General features: G+C 39.5%; 1 protein-coding gene across 3 annotated transcripts in view; it reads left to right on the top strand.

The window, feature by feature from the left end:
* ATRN (attractin) overlaps positions 1 to 12,242 on the top strand; it is a 152,598-nt gene that overhangs the window by 91,889 nt on the left and 48,467 nt on the right. For all 3 annotated transcript variants that reach the window (XM_029919212.1, XM_029919213.1, XM_029919214.1), the window contains exons 19-22: positions 1,454 to 1,591; positions 4,078 to 4,171; positions 6,079 to 6,131; positions 9,369 to 9,463. In XM_029919212.1, the coding sequence (XP_029775072.1) occupies positions 1,454 to 1,591; positions 4,078 to 4,171; positions 6,079 to 6,131; positions 9,369 to 9,463 (380 nt within the window). The remainder of the gene's footprint in view (positions 1 to 1,453; positions 1,592 to 4,077; positions 4,172 to 6,078; positions 6,132 to 9,368; positions 9,464 to 12,242) is intronic.

Raw genomic sequence — 12,242 nt, 5'->3', positions numbered from 1 at the left:
TATCTGCAAAAGTTGCTAAAAAGTAAACCTTAAATGTTTTCACCACAAAAAAGCAATAGTAATTATGTGCCCTGAGGCAAGCGTTAGCTAACATTATGGTAGTAATCAGTTAGTGATCTATAAGTGTATCAAATCACTGCATTGTTCTCCTTACACAGCATTATATGTCAGTAGTTTGTCAGTAAAGCCAGAGGGGGAAAAGATAGATTTGCAGAATGAGATCTTTTGTCTGTAGTGGTATGGGTTACGCACTCTGTGGATGGCCCCACTCGGATGTGCAGTGAACAGCATCCTGAGAGGCCCAGGGTTTATATACCTTTCTAGTTGAAAGTCCTGTATGCATCAAGAATCTTACTTATTCCACTTGTGGAAATGTTTTTATATATAAAGTGGTTATTTTTTGAAAAAAAGAAAAATTGAAAGCAAACTAAATATCAGGATGTAAGGGAATGGTTAAATAACTTATGATTCATAGAAATCATTCTGCCATTTAAAGTTTTGTTTATGATAGGGGCACCTGGGTGGCTCAGTCGGTTGAGCGTCCGACTTTGGCTCAGATCATGATCTCACGGTTTGTGAGTTCAAGCCCCGCATTGGGCTCTGGGCTGACAGCTCAGAGCCTGGAGCCTGCTTTGGATTCTGTGTCTCCCTCTGTCTGCTCCTTCCCTGCTTGCAAGCGCGCCCCCCCCCTCCCCGCCGTCTCACAAATAAATGATTAAAGATAAAAGTGTTTTATGTTTTATTTATGATAGATGAAATAACATGGTAAAGTAACCTGCTGTAAATTTTTAAAAAATTAAAATTGAGGGGCGCCTGGGTGGCTCAGTCGGTTAAGCCTCCGGCTTCGGCTCAGGACAGATCTCACGTTCGTGGGTTCGAGCCCCGCGTCAGGCTCTGTGCTGACAGCTAGCTCAGAGCCTGGAGCCTGCTTCCGGTTCTGTGTCTCCTTCTCTCTCTGCCCCTCCCCCTCTCATGCTCTGTCTCTCTCTGTCTCAAAAATAAATAAAACATTAAAAAATTTTTTTAATTAAAATTGAGTATTAATATGAGCACAAACTGTGTTAAACTGTATGGAAAAAATACTGAAACTAAAAATTCCAAATGTGCACATGATTTCTGGGTTGTGCAGTTGAATATCATTTTCCTCCCTTCCTTCTATTCTTCAAATTTACTTTTGTGACCGCATATTATTTTATAAACAACAGCAAATTATTTTTTTAATGGCTGTAGACTTTCACCTTGCTGTGGTATATTTCTGATTTTCCAGGACCAGCCCTGTATGGATGTTTTTATCTTATTTCTCAAACTAGTTTTCAATGGACCAGTTTTAATGATTTTGTATTTAGAGGTAATAAGTTACTAAAACAGATGGCTGCAAGTAAATCTTGTGGAACTTACTCCACTCTATTCTGTCTACCAAGGGACAGACCCTTTCAGATTCTTTTTCTTTCAGCTTGCCAGTGCAATGGGCACAGCAAATGCATTAATCAGAGCATCTGTGAGAAGTGTGAGAACCTGACCACGGGCAAGCACTGTGAGACCTGCATATCTGGCTTCTACGGGGATCCAACCAACGGGGGAAGATGTCAGCGTGAGTCATGTCCCTCGGGGTTACTGGCTACAAATCAAGCAGAACACAGTGCTTCTGTTTGACTTGAATATCTAGGAGGAAAAAAGCCACTTGGTTTTGGATACTGCATTTCTTTGTCATACTTGTCAGGAGCTCAACTGAGCGTGGGAGCGAGTGAGCAGGGCTGCCAACTCTCTGAGTAGCCGGTTAAAGCAAGGAGCCAAAAATGGAAGAGTTAAGCCTTTAATCACTCACTGTGATGGTAAAACAAGAGGCTTAAACCTGATCCCATGGAAGCTCTGATTCCCCTCGGGCCATTTTGCCCACACACCCTCGCCCCCCCCACCGCTGGTTGAGCCTCAGGTGGGTCAGCACCGAACAGCAGGTTCTAGGCTCTAGCAGAAGCCTGTAAGGGAGCATGGGGAGGGGAGGGGAGTGGGAAAGTACCGGGGACCTTACTGAACTCGGGGGCAGTGTCTTCAGGGCTTCCCCCTTCTTCCTGCTGAGGAGGCTCAGCAGAGGCAAGTAGGACCTCAGATAAAAGAGGCTAGGGAATGCAGGCCCTGAGCTAGGAATGCAGACATGTGAGAGCGCAGTGTTAGAACATAAATTACTACATTCTTTAAATGACCAGTGGGACTGATGGAACTGCTTTTCAGCTTGGTTTTGTTTTTGTTTCCATTGGGAAGGCCCCTCAGGTTCTGAGCAGGAAGTAAATAAGGAAAATCTTTGCGTACTTCCAGATCGCACTTCCAAACTCCTTAGAATGGCCCTCAAGAATCTGATCCCAGAACAACCAGGAGAGAGCTGGTATTTTAGCAGTATATCCCTTCACCTGTCTGGGGTTCAGTCTCCTCATCTGTAAAATGGGGAGAATAGGGTGGGGGTTGAGATGAAAGTGGTCAGAGCAGTGTACTCAGTAGATGTGGGCAGTTATTAGTACCCTCCTACCACCACTCTTAAGTAAAAATTGTTGCTCAGATTAAAAGGTATTTAGTAAAAATATTTTTCCTTCTTATTATGACCTGGCTTCATCCGTTCGATAGCATTCAGAGTACCTGGCATTACTGGGTGGGAAATGTACACAAGACGCCGTGCCCAGGGCTCCCTTGGGTACCTTCATCATCCCCAAGACCACGAATTCTGCCTAAAAGCTCACTGTGGCTTGTGACCATGCAGAGAACCCCATATCTGCAGCTGCCATTTAGGAAGATGCCCTCCTCTGAGGCATTGGTGGGGCTTGAGTTCACTTGTCCAGAGTTTAGTGCTAGCTTTCTTTTTCAGACCCTCAATCTATAATAGAATGATTTTAAAATGTTATGAGTGGCACTAAGCTATTAATGTTCTCCTTTAGAATTGTGTAGTCCTTAGTGAAGGACAATGGCCATGATCTTTTGAATGCTTACTGCATGTCATTTGTGTATTATCTCCCATCATCCTTGCAGCTGGCCTGTGAGGTAGATACTGTGCTCATCCCCATTGTATGGATGAGGAAAGTGAGGCCTAGAGAAGGTAAATAGCATGCCCAACGTTACAGAGGAGCTAAGTGCAGGAGAACGAACTCGTGCCCAAACACCCTGACGTCAGGCCTGAGCTTCTTGCTAACACACCACACTCCTCTCCGTACCCAGCAGAGCCAGGAGCAAGCGCGTGCTTCTCACTCCAGCATCCATCCTCTTAACTGCTGCCCTGTTCGGTTTCACCAGCTTCTTTGGGCAACAGTTTTCTTCACAGGATTTACTTTAAAAGTACACCTGTCTTCAGCCCTAGTGCCTTCAGTTTATTTACAGAAAAACAAGGTGTAAAGTGAAAAGGTATTGAGCAAAAGACTCGTTTCACCTGGCGTATAAAATATGTGCTGGCTCACGCTTATGTGTTGGATGAAGAAGGTGATTTGTGGATGGCTAGAAGAGGAGGTGACAGGAGTTGTCTTCTGCAGAAGCTGAAGAGGAAGCCAGGGTAGCGAGCCTCGTGGGGCCTCTGACCTGACGCTGCAACTTCACCCCAGTTCTGAGCCCTGTTAGGATTTGAAACGAGGCCTTTGTGGAGCAGGCACCTCAGCTGAGGCTGAGCGGCCAGACCAAGCCTCCCTTCAGGAGCAGCTATTGCTCAGAGCATCTCAATGGGGGCAGGGACTGTGTCTGTGTCCCCACACCCAGCGCCACACTGGAGATGCTTCACAAATATTTACTGAGGGAGTCCGTCATAATGGTTAAATCCCATCTATCCAAAATGTCAAAGTAGATCAAAATGGTTGCTTCAGATAGCAGTGGGAACCAGCACTCTCCTTCTTGTCCCTGGACTTTGGTTGTTTTAATGTTGCCTTTACATTATTTGAGGTAAATTATTAGCTGAAAAACTGGAATCTTATCTGTTAAATGCTTTCATTTTCATCTGTCTTTCCTATCAAATCCAATCCAGATAAAATTACTGTGTTTCAGGAAAAGTCTGTGATAATAGTAATCTCTTAAGCCAGTTGTGACTTCTGTTCCTTTTCCTTCCCCCAGCGTGCAAATGCAACGGGCACGCATCGCTCTGCAACACCAACACGGGCAAGTGCTTCTGTACCACCAAGGGCGTCAAGGGGGATGAGTGCCAGCTGTGAGTACCATACCCCCGGTCCCCTGCCACAGGCCATACCTGGAGTCAGTGACTGACAGCCAGGCCTCTGGGCCTGTGCCTTATTTTCATGGGGTCTGGGGGATCCGTGGGTTAATAGATTTGGAAGTTTACCCTTTCTACTTCAGACAGGTCTAATTTGGTCAGCCTGTATACTGAGGAGGTCGTAAGTTCAGCAACAATTCCTAATGGCTCTTTAGTTCACGTTTCAATGTCTGACATTTCCTTGGTTCCCGACTTGGATTCATCTTTTTACCTCAGTTGCTACTCAGATTTTGTCACATCCGGGATTACACCCTTTCCCAAGAAAGAGTTGCAAAAACTGGTATTCCAAGACAGTGTTTTATTTAGCCTTTTGATGGTCTGATAGTAGAGATGATCCTATGGGCTTTTTAACCCATCCCTCCTTATTCTAGCATTTTCCTTCGTGAAGTGTGTCAGACATCTACCAAAGAAGAGTCTAGGGTTCCCATCCATGCTGTTCCCAAACAGCATCAGACAGACATGGCTGTGCTTCCACTGAGCAGGGTGCTCTTGAGACAAATCACTTAATCAAGCTGAGCTTCAGATTCCCTGTTCATCAGTGCAGGATTAACAATAACTGTTTTTAGGGTCCTGGTGGGTTGAAACAAGAGATTGTTCCCCAAGAAGCATATGCCTGTCTGCCTCGCCAGAAAACCTCGTAAAACACGTGTTCCAGGTTTACTCGTTCTCTCAAGAAAAGACTTAAGTGAGAGAAATGGGTAGGAGCATCGCAGCATTGAGCCTATACAAGCAGATACGTCACTGGTAAACTTTTCTCCCCAAAGAACAGTAGTAATAGTGTCACCAGTGATCCACACCTTGATAGTGATCAGTTCAAGGAAGGAGTTGCTCTGTCTGCATTTTATTGTTCACACTACTGTGCGTATCTACTGGCTTCATGATGCTTTAAAGCCAATATGTGAAGAAATGTCTGATCAAAGATTAAGTTTAGCTTTGGGATCTAGGCTCCTTTAATAAAACAAAAAAATATAATAGAACAAAATGAATCCTTGTTTCTCTCAGTCAGGCATGCAATAATGAAATGAGGTACAGCTCCAGTAAAAGACTTTATTTTCAAGAGATTTTAGATATAAGCAAGCGTCTAAGAGTCACCTTGGATCAAAGTACACAATATCCCATATTATTTATCTGGGAAGAGAGCTTGACCCAAGCTTTCCTCCCTTTGTTATAGCTCTTAGTCACTGGGCCTGCCAGTATGAATGGCCTTGTGAAGTGGGAGACTGGGTTTTGCTGATGTTCATAAATGATATTGGGGCGGGCGGGGGGAGGAAGAATAATGATTCTTTTTTATTGGAACTTATTTTTTTCTCCAGACTGGTGAACCATGTTCAAGGGTTTAACAAACAAACAAACAAATAAATAAATAAATGTGATTCTCAGTGGTTAGCCGTTGCCTGCGTGTATTTAAAGAACAGGATCAGTTTTATCCAGGGAGAGTAGGAAGGAAGTGAGAAATGAATATTTGAAAAATGTTTTAACTTCACTTTTAGAGGACTGTTGAGTCCACACAAAAGTAAAAATGTGTTTTTCATGTGTTTTCAAAAAACCTAGGATCTAGGTTTATTATATTTGGATTTGTCTCCTTATTATATTTGGATTTGTCTCCTGTACTTTGGCAACTGTGTATCAGTTAGCGGTGGTGTGAACTGCTGGGCGATCATTACTGACTCTGAGCACAGACCCTTATCAATCACCCTGGTCTGAGGAGCAGTGAAGAGTGTGATTTTAGACTCAGATTTGTTTTCAGTTTGGTTTTGTATTAACAGGACCTGCTTGATTTTAAAATGAATGTAGATTTTGTTTTACCTAGTATCAGAAAATAATCTTCATTTTTATCCTCCTAGATGTGAAGTAGAAAATCGATACCAGGGAAATCCTCTCAAAGGAACATGCTATTGTAAGTGTTTTCACAATTCATATTTGTCTAGAGGCAAAATAGCTACGTAAAACTTCATACTTACTTTAACGTGATTTGAAAATGTAAGTGCTATAAGAATATAGCAACCATTCGTGGAGGTGTGTCCTAATACGATGCGTTTCCATTCTATCACACTTACTACATTTGTGTTAATCACCTCTTTAGGAACTAACAAATAAAATATTTAATGATTAACTTATAGTAAAAGGCAAATCTAGCAAGGGGACCAGATCTTTATGGGTAAGTGCATTTTCTTCCTATAGAAAAATCCACATAGTAGGCAAAGTTACAGAACCAGGGAAATGGAGGTAATGTTTTGCCATACCCACTATAATTTTGTACCTGCTCTCCTGGGTTGAATAGCATCCACTCAAAATTCACACCTACCTGGAACCTATATACGTCTCTCTCTCTCTCTCTCTCTCACACACACACACACACACACACACACACACACACACACACACAATTTATGTACAATGCATACACATATATGCATATATCATGTGTGTGCATATATGACGTATGTGAATATATATACATATATCTCTTTTAGAAGAAACCAGAGGAAAACTTCATAACTTTATGTAGGGGAAAGAGTTCTCACATATGAATGTTTTTTGTTTTTTGGGTTTTTTTTTGGATTCTAAAAGCACAACTCATAAAAGAAAAAATTATATGTTTTTAATTTTTAAAAATTTTTATTTATTTTTGAGAGAGAGAGAGAGAACACAAGAGGTGGCGAGACAAAGAGAGAGGTAGGCACAGAATCTGAAACAAGCTCCAAGCTCTGAACTGTTAGCACAGAGCCCAATGTGGGGCTTGAACTCCCTATCCATGAGATCATGACCTGAGCCGAAGTTGGACACTCAACCAACTGAGCCACCCAAGCACCCCAGAAGAAAAATATTTATTAGGACTTTATCAAAAGTTAAAACTTGTATTTAAAAGAACACCATTAAAAAGTAAAAAGCCACAGAGAAAATGTTTGCAAATTATATACTTGATAAGGAGCTTATATCCAGAATATATTAAAAAAACATTTTTACAACTGAATGAAGAGACAATTCCAGTTGGAAACAAGGAATGATTTGAATAGACATTTCACCAAAGAAGACAGTTGGCCAAACATGAACAAAAGACATCACACATTTGGGGTATGTGTATTAAAACCACAGTAAGACACGCCTGTAGAATGACTAGAATCAAAAGCCAGTACTGTGACTTAATAGAAGGTAACTGGATTTTCACCTCAGCTCTACATTCAGTCTGTTGAATACATCTCTTTGTTAAAGTACATTTAAAAAATCCTGGTCTCACCAGATATAGTTGGAAAGGTGTAAGGTATTTTAATAACCTTTTCAGTTTATTATGTATACTATCCTTTGATATCATACCCAAACTAGACAAACAGGTCATTTCTTAAAGATAAGTTAAATGTGGAACTCGAAACCCTATCACTGAATTTTTTGTAATCTGGTACATTACAACCTGTCTTGGAAAATAAAGCCAATACCAAATACCAAGTTTTAGCAATGCTGTGGGAAACTGGAACCTTCGTGCACTCATTCTTTGTGGGAATATAAAATGGTGTAGGCACTCTGGCAAACCATTTGGCAGTTTCTTAAACAGTAAAAAATAAACTTAACAACAGCTCTCCCTTTCCCTTTTTCTCTGGCCCCTGGCAGTCACCATTCTGTTTTCTGTTTCTATAATGTTGGCTGCTCTAGGCACCTCATATAAGTGGAATCATACAGTATTTGTCTTCTGTGACTGGCTTATTTCATTTGGCATAGTGTCTTCAGGATTGTTCCAAGTTGTAGTGTATGTCAGAATTTCCTTCCTTTTTAATCTTCCACTTTATGTATACTATTGACGGACCTCTGGATTGCTTCCATCTTTTGGCTCTTGTGAATAATAGCCATGATCTGTTTGGCTGCTCTGATCATGGTGTACAAATACCACTTCAAGATCCTACTTTCAACTCTTGTGTGTACTCAGAAGTGGAATTGCTGGGGTGCCTGGGTGGCTCAGTCGGTTAAGCATCTGGCTTCAGCTCAGGTCATAATCTAACCGTTCGTGGGTTCAAGCCCCACGTCAGGCTCTGTGCTGACAGCTAGCTCAGAGCCTGGAGCCTGCTTCCAATTCTGTTTCTCCCTCTCTCTGTGACCCTCCCCTGCTCATGCTGTCTCTCTCTCTCAAAAATAAATTTTAAAAAACATAAAAAAAGAGAAAAGAGTATTTAATAAAAAAGTGGAATTGCTGGATCATTTGGTAATTCTGCTTTTAATTTTTTGAGAAACTACCATCCTGTTTTCCACATTAGCTGCACCATTTCACATTCCCGCCAGTAGTGCACAAGGTTTCTAGGTTTTCCACATCCTCACCAACACTTGTTATTTTCTTCTCCTCCTTCTCCTTTTCCTTCTCCTTCTTCTTCTTCTTCTTCAGTAGCCATCCTACTGTGCATGAGGTGGTGTCTCATTGTGGTTTTGATTTGTATTTTCCTAATGATTAATGATGTTGAGCGTCTTTTCATGTCCATTTGTATATCTTCTTGGGAGAAATATCTATTCAAGTCCTCTATTTTTAAATGTTTAAGTGTCCAATTTTCAAAGGTTGTTGAGTTGTACAATAGACCTTTTAGAATTAAACTATACCATCTTTGGGCAGCTCTTTCTGCCCATGGGTCCTGTCCCCATGTTTTAATAAAACCACCTTTTTTGGACTAGAAAAAAAAAAATCTATACCATCGTTGGCCATTAGACTCTCGTTAAAGCTCTGTTCTTTTGCTGCATCATTTTAGTGTTTGAATGCTTTCTTGCTTTCTAGAATAAGATAGTCAGTGCACATAGTCAGACCTGGAATCGGCCATTTTTCCATGGAGTCTCGATTCCTTTTATATCATTAATTTATAGCTTTGTATCCTTAAGCAAAACCTATCATGTAATAAATGTACAATTAATATTTGTAGGTGAGTGAGGTTGGAGCCTAAAATCTCAACCAGGGTCATGATACAAGGAGAGGTTGATAGGTTATTCCAAATAAAATAATACTGCCCACAGACTTTATTTCCTTTGAAAAGCTTCCCAGTTCACAGTTATAAGTGAACTAAAAGTGTTTCATGGCTGTTGAATATTTATAAGAAAATCAGTCTGTGTCTCTAAAGACTTGTTCTGTTTCAAGTTTTGAATATACATTTCTTTCTTTCTATAGATACCCTTCTTATTGACTATCAGTTCACCTTTAGCCTATCCCAGGAAGATGACCGCTATTACACAGCCATCAATTTTGTGGCGACACCTGATGAAGTAAGATTTTAAAAGTTTTATTGCTTAGTTTTGAATTCATGTGGCTCTTTTTCTTGATTCTTACAGATAGAAGCACTACATTAGCATGGTCTCCAAAGTGGAGTACGCAGGACTGTTTAGAGGTATAGGAAAGGAATGTTAGGATCTGCGTTTTATCTCCTCTCCATCTCAAAGGCAAGAGTGGCGTTGTTAAGATTTATCAGGATCTGATACACAGGCTGACACTGACTCCACACACACTTGGTTTGCAACCATCAGCCCATCGCTGCCCCATACAGGAAAGGAGAGCAGACTTCAAGCGAAGCTCCCCTGTTAGAGGGCACATGGCAAGGCCCAGAGTTACTCTCAAAATGGAGCAGACACTTAACAAGTACCTGCAAAGAAACTGCAGATTGAAATGAATGGCAGTGATACAAGGACGATGGCAGAGATGACACTAATGTGCCTAGAATGAGGTGTTAGGCTCAGTAGGAGATAAAACAGTAAAGGTGCAATCGGGTCCAACAAGAAGTTGACCAGAAATTATTAAGATGACTGAAATGTGGATTTGTATCTTTTTTCATTAATGATGATCCATAACCTGCCATAAGGTACCACCTAGGGGTAGAAGGGAGCCAACGTAGCATGACTTTTAAAAGTGAAGCATCTAGACCATTTCTTTATCTATACGATTTCTTCAACGAAATATAAAGTCATTCAATGGCCAGTCCAGTGCATAATGAAATTTCACTAAACTTGATGATAATTTATTTAGGAACCTCTTTGAAGCTTTCTTATTTCTCATCAACATACACAAAGCCATTTACTGTCACAAAATTCCTGTTACAATAAACATGACGAACAATACGCAGAAGACAATATGACAGTAGGCCCATTTATATTCCTTTGTTAACAAACATTATTAAATTTTAAAAAACGAGTAAATTGGTAGTAGAACAAAATCCAGAGTGTGGGATGTTTACTATACAATGAAATGAAAGTAAGATACGTTTTTTAAAATCCATTTTAAAGGTAACATTAAGGAAAAATGTACTAGAGAAAATGTATTTCAGTGAGTGAATTTCTTTTTTTAAGTAAAAATAATAAATAATCTTAAATGAAAATATTATGTGGACACAATGTGTATGGTATCATTTGAGTGGTTGTGGTGACTGGAATTTTAAAAAGAAGGTTTTAGGATAAGGTTATAGCAAAAGTACCACACGGGAAATTTATTTAATACCTTATTCCTGACCAAGTGGTTGAAGTAGTCTGTCTTTCAGAATGTGATTGATGATGTTGTTGATTTTATTTTAAGTAAGCAGACTTCTGTTAATACTTCTTAATGAGGCGAGGAATAACTACGAAAATCTTTTGACCTCTCTGGAGTTCCCTGTTTATCTTATGACAGAATATTTAATAGAGTTAGCCAGTGTGTATGTTCTATTATAAAAGCACTAGGATTTCAAGTTTATTGATCCTCTCCAAAAGAAGTAATTATTACTAGTGTGCTTCCAGTAAACATAAACAAACACTTGAGCTGCCCCTTGTAGGAGGAAGATAAGGTTTTATCAGTAAATGAGAGGTAACTAACTGCTTTGTGAGAGAAACTTCTGGATTGGAGATCACATTTTGAAAATGGCTATTTGGAAGTGTTTCCATTGTTGTGATTTTGTGCTGTGAATACCATTACAAATCTTATTGATTTGACTTGTTTTTTGATCTCTCCCAAGATAAGGAATTTCAGCAGACTGGATCTATTTATAAAATATAAAAGTACAACATTTGATTTACTTGCGAAAATAGTTCTTTGACCACAAGAAAGAGATTTATTAGTCAAATTTCAGTGAAAACTAAAAATTAGCATCAGTTTACCCCAGGTAGCCTGCAGTGTACTTCTTCCCATTCACTTAGCACATTTCTCAGAGACGTCTTCTTCAGTCATTGAAATCAAGAATCAAAATAACCTTCAAATTGTTATCTCTAAGTGATAAATTATATTTCAAAGATAATGAGGAATATTCAGTCATATTTCTCTTGAAATAGTATTTTTAGTTAGACAAAAATGTTTTTTTCAAATCCTGAATGGAAACAAAGTATTTTTTTAGTGTATGATCCCTTTTTATTTATTTTTATTTTTTAATAGTTTATTATCAAATTGGTTTTCATGTAACACCCAGTGCTTCTCCCCACAAGTGCCCCCCACCACGACCATCATCCCCTTCTTTCCCTCCCTCCCCCTCCCGCTTCAGTCCATGGTTCGTTTTCAGTATTCAGTAGTCTTTCATGATTTGGGATACAAAGTATTTTTTTAGGTTAGTTTATTTCAGCATTATATGCTTTTTTTTTAAAAAAACCATTTCCATTTTGGAGAGCTTTACAATATATATATAATCTATCAGTTCAGAAGTACATAGGTTTAATTTATAAGTACACATAAACTGGGGCTTAAGTGTTTATGTATTGACATAAGCTCTCCAGACATTTGGAGCCCAACTGCCTAGATGATCCTTACGAGGCTGCTTCCCCTAACATAGATCATAGGATTTAAGTCACTGTGCTCTGGTGAGGGGATTTTTCATGGAGTTAGGCATTTGATAAAGCATTAAATTACATGTACTTTTAAGAGAGAGAAATGAAACTTACTTGGGATATATTGGTTAGAAATGTTACTCATATTTTATAAGTGTGAGTTTCTTTTAAGATATTATAAATTATCTGTTTTATAATTAAGAAAATTATGAGTGGTAAAATTGAATTACTCTTTTATTTTAAAATCTGGAAATTGTTATAATTAATT

This window comes from Suricata suricatta, chromosome 12, assembly GCF_006229205.1.
Source record: "Suricata suricatta isolate VVHF042 chromosome 12, meerkat_22Aug2017_6uvM2_HiC, whole genome shotgun sequence".
NCBI lineage: Eukaryota > Metazoa > Chordata > Mammalia > Carnivora > Herpestidae > Suricata > Suricata suricatta.
The sequence above is the reverse complement of the archived record's forward strand: the minus strand, read 5'-3'. Positions and strand labels throughout refer to the sequence as shown.